General features: G+C 36.8%; 1 protein-coding gene across 7 annotated transcripts in view; it reads left to right on the top strand.

The window, feature by feature from the left end:
- Positions 1 to 1407, top strand: part of LOC125044980 (facilitated trehalose transporter Tret1-2 homolog) — a 13904-nt gene extending 12497 nt beyond the window's left edge. For all 7 annotated transcript variants that reach the window (XM_047641976.1, XM_047641971.1, XM_047641977.1 and 4 more), the window contains 2 exons: positions 1 to 159; positions 305 to 1407. The exon at positions 1 to 159 is cut by the window's left edge and continues 25 nt beyond it. In XM_047641976.1, the coding sequence (XP_047497932.1) occupies positions 1 to 159; positions 305 to 557 (412 nt within the window). In that variant the 3' untranslated portion in view covers positions 558 to 1407. The remainder of the gene's footprint in view (positions 160 to 304) is intronic.
- The last annotated feature ends 9434 nt before the right edge of the window (positions 1408 to 10841 follow it).

Genomic DNA, 10841 nt, shown 5'->3' with positions numbered 1-10841 from the left:
AACTATCTTCTATGTGAGCGCATATTCCATTGGTGTTGGACCCATCACCTGGGTGTTAGTAGGAGAACTGTTCCCACAAGCTGCAAGGGACAAAGCCTCTGCCATTATTGCTGTTCTTAACTGGTTTTTAGCCTTCATCATTACCAAGACATATTTCAGGTAAGACCCATTGATTTTGTAATGGGGACAGTAAAGGAGTGGAGTTTTGTATTTGGTACGATATTTGTTTATGTAGAAATTATATAGAAGAATGTGCAAGAGAAACAATTTACTGCTTTTTGCTGAAACAAGAATTTCTTGACAGGTTGGAAGCTGTGACTGGGATTGCTGGCACCTGTTTTGTGTATAGTAGTGTCTGTGTTGTTGGATTGGTTCTCTGCTACTTAGTTGTCCCAGAAACCAAGGAAAGGACACTGGGTGAGATTGAGGCCTATTTCACATACAGCAAATTGTCCTGGAAGTCGACCAAAAATAGGCGTGACGTTGCCCTCTCAAGCATCCTGGAACAAGAAGGAGGCATTGTTGATACTTACAGCACCTTTGAGAATGTTGATTAATGGTTGAGAATGAAAGTTAAAGTAGATTAGATTTGCCATATGGAGTTGATTTTGATCTCTTTACAGTTCTGTGCAATAATTGGTTGAGTAACTTCAAAAGGTTTAGTTAGATTAATAATTTATCCTTTCTCAGTATTTGTAGATACATAATTCACTTCCACAGCTCAGCAAGTAATGTTAAGACAAGAATTCTAATATGCAAAAAGTGTGAAGTTAATTATACTCAAACATATATCACAAACATTTTAAAGGTGTGAATGATGGGATATAAGACCATATTTAGCTACAGACAATTTATATATATATATATATATATATATATATATATATATATATATATATATATATATATATATATATATATATATATATATATACCGTTGATGAATGGTATAAAACATTAATTTTTTCTGATTCACCTAGGTATTTTGCTTACATTGTGCCATATACAGGCTTCCCAATTTGTTGTTTCATGACCCAAAATTTCAAATTCATATTCAGGTGACTTTTTAACCCACTGCTGCTGGGGATAGCATATACATACATGTCACATCCCCACATTTTAGAGGGCTAGACAAAAGCTTAGTTACCAAGAAATTAGTTATTAGTCTTCTTAACCCATCACTGCCGGTTGAAGAAAATAAATAAAAACTCTACGTTCTGCAGATTAATGGCAACAAGCCAAATTAGAGCGGGGGTAGTTAATTACACTATGCCGAGTTCCCTGCTCGAAGCTAGATAGCTCTCTCTCTCTCTCTCTCTCTCTCTCTCTCTCTCTCTCTCTCTCTCTCTCTCTCTCTCTCTCTCTCTCTCTCTCTCTCTCTCTCTCTCTCTCTCTCTCTCTCTCTCTCTCTCTCTCTCTCTCTCTCTCTCTCTCTCTCTCTCTCTCTCTCTCTCTCTCTCTCTCTCTCTCTCTCTCTCTCTCTCTCTCTCTCTCTCTCTCTCTCTCTCTCTCTCTCGCTCGCTCTAAGTATCATAATAACAATGTGATGATCTTAATGTCAATGATAGTAACTGTATTGATATTAGAATAGCAACATTTATCCTGAAAATTCAAGGAATGTGGAAATAAGGTGAGGTCACATAGGGCATTTTTATTGACTACTCAGTGACTGAACATCTGTGGAGTAATTTGTGTTCACACACAAAAAAAAACAAAACAAAAAAAACACACTGGACAGTTCTTGTACCTGGCAGTAATGGTGAATAAGTTACTTAGAAGGAATGCATTTTAAATTCTTTGGTGTAAATGAAGCAACAAATACATGGATTCATAAGCCGTGCTCTTGGTGCTTAAGAATTGGTTTAAGAAAGCATAAGAGAGTACAATTATTCATCACATTTATTTTAAATAAACAAGGTCAAAAGAAGTATGATGAATCTCAAAACATTTCATCAGTAACATACTATAGCTATACAACTTGTTATTTTCTTATAATTCTATGCTTTTAATTGCATTTACTGTATATGCTAGTTCTGTGAAATGAAATGCAGTAGATACTATGGTTGTTTTATAGAGTGAGTATGTTGCATATTCCAAAGAAGGATCCACTTCTCTGTGGTAGCTATTAGATGGGGCCCAAGAAGAACAATGTCAGATGCACCATTTAGAAGGTGAAAAACAAGGCAGCAAAGTTCTTGAATGGTTTGTCCACAGTCAACAAAGATATGGTTATGGTTTTGTATAGGTAGAGACTTTTTTATATTTTGTTAGATTTTCATTTGATAGTTATACAGAAAAAAAAAGTTTTGCATAATAATGTAGTGTACAAACCGTAATATATATACACATATACATACAGAATAATGTAGTGTCTAAACAGTAATATATATTCACATATACATACAGAATAATGTAGTGTCCAAACAGTAATATATATACACATACATATACATTCAGTGCAATTCATGCACACCTCTTTAAGGAATACTTTAGAAATGAAACATAGCAATGTCCCCAGTTTCTTTTAACTGCAAGTACAGAGGCTGCCATCATAAAGTCTTAGGGTTATGGGGTTTTACTATTTCATGGTATTTACCTGAAATTTCTACCTTTTCAGCCATTCATAACATTCAGAAATCTTCAGTTGAGAAAGTGTATTTTTTTGTGGTGCTTATGACTTCTTAATTCTCAGGCCCTTGTGTATTGTTCTTGAAGATAATCAACATTATTGTACATTTTATTTTTATACACTAGTTCAGCATATGCTAAATGCCAGTTTAGATGTTACATGTGATATTTATCATGCATATGCTTATATTTAAAGATTAGAACCAGAGATTGTTTTAAGGTTTGTTCTCTTGTTGAAGTCTATATTTTAAATGTGAAAATATATATTATATGATGGTATTGGAATTTAGGTTTTAAAGTAGGAGTATTAGAGCAATATTTTTAAAGAGATTTAAGCATTACAAATTCGTGTTAGTTTGAGCAACAACACTTTCTTAGAAGTGAGGTAGTGACACATTACTTTTTTTATGTTTAACAAATAATTATGTACAATTACAAGTGTCCAAAAACATGTTCATTATCTTATTCAAGTATAGAACAAATTTCATTTAACTCAGAAATGTATAGTATATACATTTGCTTCATTTCCACATCCTCTTTTTTTTTTCTTTTTTTTCAGTATGATGTATACTCAAATGTATTGTTATTCATAATAAGGCTGTCATGAGCCTTAAAATCCTAGATATTGGACTGGACATGCATGAACAGGCTTGTGTCTTGAAACATTCAATTACATGTTATTTGTTCCACATGTCTCTTTTATTTTGGAGAGACTCGTGCTCAAAAAGAATAGAACAAAAGCAGAGACTAGGCCATCAGCTGTGATATGTATTTTGGCCTTTATAGTAGCATTGGAAAGTAAAAGTGGAGAGGATCATTAGCATTTTTGAAGAATATTTTGAGGTCCACTTTTTCTTGCTTTCAAAGTATGGTGCCAATCATGACCCTATCAGAATGTAAACAAAGGAATATAATGTGTATTGGGTTTGATTTGTTTGTAATAATTATTACAATTGCAGTATCTAAGGTCTCATTTCCACTGTCAAAAGCTGTTGTGCTACAAGTTTCCTGTGACTCTGCATAGGAAAATGATCGTCATGCTTTAGCAACAAAATATTTATCTTGAAAATCTACACTTCTATCATAATGAAAATGCTTTCATATCAATAGGGCCATGGCTAAGAAGAGTGAAACTCAGGTTTATCTTTCATATGCCCACACTTTTAATTAAAACGTTTTAATGTCATGCACAGGTAACAATAGTCATTATTGTTTTTATTATATCATTTATGCTTTAGCCTTGGGCAAAAGTGTTCCATAACAAATGAGATATAGGAAGTATCTCAGACAGACTCATGTTTTGTTTACAGAATGTGTTTGAATGGTCAAAAGAATATTACGGAAATTAATATTATGTTCTTTATTATCAACTTACTTCTTGTGTATGTAGAATGGAATATGAAGGCATAAACTTATGTATACTTTCAAATGTAATTAATATCAATTATTAGAAATTGACATATTCAAAATATTTAAAGGGGTGTGACCTCCTAAACCGATGTTGAAAGACGAAGGAAAAAGTATGATAGGAGGCACTTAGGGCCCGTGCATTTTGAGCTGATTTCAGTAGTTCTAAATTGTTTTATTTGTAATTTTAGGAAGTTGATAACTACAGTAAGAACTTGTATATACTGCTATTTCCTAATGTAATATCAGTAAAACAGTGTTTGATAATTTGATATTCAAAAATAAAATCTAATTCCTCAACTGAAGCATGCCAATGTTCTTACACTGTTTCCTTTGGCAACAGCATAGGAACATTGGCAGCATTGCAGTCGTGGCCGGCCTGGGGAAGTGTCGTGAATGAAATAAGTGACAGTTTCTAGTGTCATAAGAGTCTTTTGTCAGTGGAAATAAGGCCTCTAATTTGCCTCTTTTTCTTTTCAAGGTAACATGTCTACTTTTTCAACCAGAGATAAAATTCAGTCTTCATAATAGAAATGCAAGAGAGAAATGATCCACGATATTGCATTTAGAACATCCAAAGTCCAAATTTCTAGGATTATAACCTCATGATGCAGATGCATTATTTTATACTCGATCATTATTTCCAAATAGCTGATATTGTTGTTTGTAAGTGAAAAAAGTTGACTATTATTTTTGTGAAATGAAATAAACAAGCCAGTGTTTGTTTTCTAGAGAAGATGATATAGTTCTTGTAAATTAATAGTCCAGTTTCTAATGCTTGTTAGAATAAGAAATAAATTATCTTATTGTGCATTATTCAAAATAATGGGCAGCAATTGCCTTGCAGATTCACTCTCAGAAGTGCATTAAGGAAACTATATAAATCAAAACTTGAAATAAAGCTAATATTGTAATGTAGAAAAATATGTGTGATAAGACCAAAGTAGAATGAAGCAAGGTTGTTATGTAATGTGACTTATGCAAAATATATTTATCTACTTATAACTACATAAATAAATGCATACATTTTTCCCTGTTGTTTTACTGACTTTAGTTTACCAATTTTGCCAGGCAGTAAAGGAAAATAAATACAGTATATTATAATATGCGTAAAGGAGGGAAAGAAAGCACTGTAGATATGTTGGCTTTTTACCTTGTAAACGGTTATGGAATGGTTCCATAGCTATGGTGAAAACAGTTTATGATAAGATTTAATTGTTGACAAATTAGTTCTTTGCTCAATAGTTTGTTAATTATAGATCTAATTCAGAATAAGAGATTTAAATATGTAAGACCTGTGTTCACTGTCACATAGAAAATGGTAGATTTTTTTATTTTAATTAGCACAAGAGATGTATGTTCTTTACATGTTTCAATGAAAAATTTCATTAAAAAATATATATAACTAAAAAAAAAAATGTATCCTCCCTTTGCTGCAAACAGACACAGCAGAGTGGTCAGAATTTCCATTGTTTCATTTCTCAAGTAAAATGTATGGTGATTTTTTCACTGACAATTTTCCTTTCCTTTTTGTACTGATATTAATGCTAAAAGTTAGATTACAATATGGCAGCAGATTATTTTGCAACATATAAAGCATGTAGTAGCATATTTAATATTTCTTTTAGTTGGGGTAATTTTTTTTAATGTATTTCAAGGAACCACTTTCTCACTCCGTGCTTCAGTGTATATATATGTATGTATGTGTGTGTGTGTGTGTATGTGTGTGTGTATATATATATATATATATATATATATATATATATATATATATATATATATATATAGTTTGAAATGAAAGAAAAATTAATGTGTGATAGTTTATTTGAAAATTATATCAACTTTATCTTCACCAAATATTTTCAAAGTAGAATTGTACTGTAAGAACTAAAAACGTTACAAAGTAAAAGCATATTATCTAAAGTAAAAGCACATAAAACTGATTATTTTCAATACAAATGGTTCAGTTCTAAGGTTCGCAAAATGGGATTGCTGCAGTGACTGTATTCAGTTCTACCCATTATAGTTCACTTTGTTAACTTCCGTAAATGCTTTCTGCTTCATAAACTAGTTACAGGTTCATCTATTCAATAATATGTACTGTTCTACACTTGGAGTCTCTTTCAAGGCAGTGTTCATTGTAAAGATCTAGTAAATTAGCTTTGTATTACCTAACGCTACACTCACAATATTAAACAAATATATAGATAAATTAAGCACTAAAATTACTTCCATACAAACTATTTTCTCTTCAGATTCCTCTTCAGTTGAAACATGGGATAAGAATTGTGGTAATAAGGTTCAAATTCCACAAAGGGTGAAGGGTGTGATGACCTAGTGGGTATTGTAGAAGCCCTAGGAACTTCTGTTGGTCTTACACTGGTTACAGAAACTGATGGATTTGCCGGATACTGATATACTGTGGGAGACTTTGGTGTATGCACAGGTGTTGCCTTGAGTATATGCGAGTGCTTTTTGATTGGTTTATCTTCCTCTTTCTGGATGTCATTATGACCATTCTTATACACATCTGCTGTTGGAATTTTGCCATAGAATTTCTCTGTTTCACTGCACTGGACGTTGTACCACCAGTCACATGTTAATAGGTGTTGATTGAAGATGGTACCATTAGGACACAGGAAGGAATGCTGTCGACCATCTGTCTCACAGACATGCCAAACCTGGAATGTACAAACGACACAGCATAAGAAAAGTATAACTGAATAGATAAATATAATTGCAAACTGTACATACTATTTGACGATTGTCTGAGCTGAAAATAACGTTTCTACTGGGTTACCGAAATAAAAGTTCGTTTCTCAAAAGATGTAATTGTGAGAAAAAAAAAAATCATCCTGAGAGTATTATAAAGCTGACCCTTAACGTCTTTCGTCTTTCAAAGGCCTAGGTGTGGCAGCATCGCAAGTTGCATGCATTAAAGTTTTTTTTTTTTTTGTAGACTAAGCATGGGGCGGCTTTAAAAAATAAATAACGGTTTAAAAGGATGTCCATGTTATATTTTCTTAATTTCAATGGTCTGCCGTATGTTTCCAGAAATACATAGTAGTGGACCATCTTATTTTGAGCTGTCCAGATTTTACAGCAAATACAAAACTGTGCCAAAATGTAGCTATTTTTCCCTCATGAATGCCCCTGGCACATTTGTAAAACAACTGCCGATCTGTCACATCAGATAATCAGTCTGGTGATTACTTATTTCGTAACAACGGGAAGAAAGATACTACACGCATATCTGAAAAGGAGTATTGTAAAACCGATAGCTAACCCAAGGAACAAGTTACATTTATTCAGTTTAAGGATTATCTGGAACTCACCTGGCAGCCAGCTTCAACATCAGCATATATACCCGAGGCGTGTGTTTGTTTGCAAGAAAAGCTGGTGTACGGAATACGAGCGTAGGCTGGGTAGTCCACACCCGGTATACCACCAGAAATTTTTCCTGAAAAAACGCAGAATAGCATTAGTGTATCGGTTTGATGACTTGGGTGGGATATTTCAATAGTTATGTAATTTTAAGGCAGTAATACCAACGTAATTTTACGAGTCAATAATAATAAGTGATACAGGTTTTATGTTCATACCTTGGCTCGTACTTTGACTATCACTGCTTGCTGGTTTTCTTTGTGCCTCCGGTTTATAATGGACCTTCTTCACAACAGGTGCTGGCGTGGTCGAACTAGCACCGCTGAAGTAGTCGTAAGATTTACCAAGTTTGCGACCTCGCCCTCTGGAAGTTTTCTTTCGCAGGACTGGCTTGTACACAGGCTTTGAGGTCGGGGAAGAGTGAGAGTGTGGCGGGGGAAGTGGGGAGTAAGAAGACTGAGGCGGGGAGGAGTAGGACTTTGGAGGGGAAGGTGGGGAGTAAGACGGCTGAGTAGGGGAGTAGGACTTTGGAGGGGAAGGTGGGGAGTAAGGAGGCGGGGAGGAGTAGGATTGCGGCGAAGCAGGTGGGGAGTAAGAAGGCTGATTAGGGGAGTAGGATTTTGTAGGGGACGGTGGGGAGTAAGGAGGCGGGGAGGAGTAGGATTGTGGTGAGGCAGGTGGGGAGTAAGAAGGCTGATTAGGGGAGTAGGATTTTGGAGGGGAAGGTGGGGAGTAAGGAGGCGGGGAGGAGTAGGATTGTGGTGAGGTAGGTGGGGAGTAAGAAGGCTGAGGAGGCGGGGGAGAGGACGGTGGGGAGTAAGGAGGATGAGTAGATGGGGAGTATGAATGTGATGGAGGAGGCAGTTGGGGAGAGTCATCACTGAAATATGGCGGGAGTGTTGTTTTTTGCTTCTTTGGGAAATCATAATGTGGGAAATAGTGAGGCTGCTGATAGTCAAGGCCTGAATAACTTGACATACGAGGCGTATAACTAGAAGGTGGGTAATAAGCATGTTCCTGGGGATATGTAGAAGGGAATGAACCGCCAGGGTAGAGGTGAGCCGATAATTTGTAATGGTCGTAGGGTGGGCCATACATAGAGTAAAGGGGTTCGTGGTATAAGTCAACATTGAGATAATTGGCCGGCTGGAAGACTCTCTTTGAAGCATGTTTCTTGCGCGTGACTCTTACAAGCGGGGCGGGCGTCGTGATCCTCACCAAAGGCATAGAAGGAGACGCGGTTTCGGACACCGCTACCGCCGGGGAAGGAGTCGTGGTGGGACGCCACAGCCAAATCTGCTTTCACCATGAGTACCATCTTCATATCCTTCGAAGGTATCGTTAAGTTATTCTTGTGAGTGGTAAGGGCGGAGCTGTTGAGTTGGCGCGCTTTTATGTCTATGAGAGGTCGAAAGGTGGGTTCGGATGCCGGACTCACCAACGGCCTGGATCCGGTTCTTGCGCCGAGATACGATATATGAACCACGGGAGTTGGCCTCAGCTGGTTTCGATTTGTGTTTTTGTTGGAAATAATTTTTCTCATTTGCGCAATGATGACGCTCTTCGCTTTTGGCTTCATTGTCGTGTTGTCCCTCGTCTGCGAGTCACTCTCACCTTCCGTGTCCCCAGAACTTTCTTTTCCCCGAACCATTCCCGACTCGGAGTTAGGAACAGCCACTACCTCGGCCTCTTCTCCTTTCTTTCCCCCGCTGTTGTTATCCTTGCGAGATTTGACTTTCTTCAAGTTCTTAGCATTTTTCCTGTTCATCGCGATCTTCCTCGAGAGCGTCCGCGCCAAATCCCTTCTTCTTCCCGCCCTTGATTGGCTCTTCGTCTGGAGGCCGGCGGGTGCAAGAGGCCCTGCATTGGAGGACCTCACGGGTAGAGACTGACCTTCGGAGACTTGTGGAGTTCCTACCACAGCCCGATGCCGCCCGAGAGGTGAGGGCGTCACGCTGAAAGAGTTCGTGAAGGGCACGGGCAGCTGTGAAGGGTAGTGGAGGAAGGGTTCGACGTGATGCAGGAGTGTGTGCGTGCCGCTGCTCGTCAGGTCATCTTCATTATCTACCGGTGTTTCAGTTTCTGTGTTTTTATTCCTTCTGTTGCTGCTGCTACTACTGCTGCTGGCGGTGCTGGTGCTCCGACTTTTAGAAAAGGTTACGGTCTTCTCTATTCTGATCTGAAATTGTGTATTTAGAATGTTATGGGGATGAAAATGCTGTAGACGTGTAAGATCAGTAGCTTTTCTTGGTGAAAATGTTAACATTGAAGGTTGATATTTTGCGGGATTTGAGCCTCTCTGTGTACATGTACTTTCTGTATATATTATTTATCTGTCTGTCTATCTGTATCTGTGCAATCCTCAACAGCTTTATAACATGGCTTAAATGGAGAAACGTGTCTGGCCACTTAGCTGTGAAAAATTATTACCCATTAAAAAAAAAATCCCCCTCGATCAACATACGAACATTGAACTGCTAAAATCAAACAAAATTGCAAAATTAGTAAAGTAAAGGACCAGGTACCTAAAGGAAAAAAACAACATGAAAATATAAATAAAAAAAGTAGAAAAACTATATAAATGTACTTGATTACAGTGAAGACATTTGGCCGAGAGAACCAGCAACGTGTAATGTTGCCTTGTCCTTCAACAACGACTTGGACTAAGGGACTTTCTCGAAGCCCTTTGAGAGCGAACCTTCTCTTTAGCTTCCATCTTGAGAGCCAGCCATCACAAAAACCTGGCTCGCCCTCAGTTTGAAACGGTGTATTTTCATGTACAATTGTTTTTTATGCATCTTTTGTCTAGAATCTGATGTAGTATGATGTAGAATAGTATAACCGTGCATAATTATTTTAATTTAGAATTTTTATATGAATTTTAACTTTATTGTAGCGACATTGCTAGCAATAGCAATATAGTAGAAACTATTACCATTCTCTCTCTCTCTCTCTCTCTCTCTCTCTCTCTCTCTCTCTCTCTCTCTCTCTCTCTCTCTCTCTCTCTCTTTCTCTCTCTCTCTCTCTCTTTTCCTTATCTCTCTCTCTTTTCTCTCAAAGATAGATAATATATATATATATATATATATATATATGCATACATATCTATCTATCTATATGTATACCTATACCTATGAACCTTATTAATTGCGAAAAATGTAGAAAAGGTATGAATGAGTATGAATATCTTCACAATATAAGATGTGTATTTAACCGGTTTCGAATATACATGCGTCAGAATTACAGGTACTTCTAACGAAGATATATTCGAAGCCGGTTAAATACATCTCGCGTACTGTGAAGATATCCCTTCTCATTCATATCATTTCTGTCTAAACCTATTTCTGTCTCTGTCTCTATCTACCTGTCTTTTTACCTATGTATGTAGTGTGTGTGTGTGTGTGTGTGTGTGTGTGTGTGTG

The sequence above is a fragment of the Penaeus chinensis genome, chromosome 36, assembly GCF_019202785.1.
Source record: "Penaeus chinensis breed Huanghai No. 1 chromosome 36, ASM1920278v2, whole genome shotgun sequence".
NCBI classification, from domain to species: Eukaryota; Metazoa; Arthropoda; class Malacostraca; order Decapoda; family Penaeidae; genus Penaeus; species Penaeus chinensis.
The sequence above is the reverse complement of the archived record's forward strand: the minus strand, read 5'-3'. Positions and strand labels throughout refer to the sequence as shown.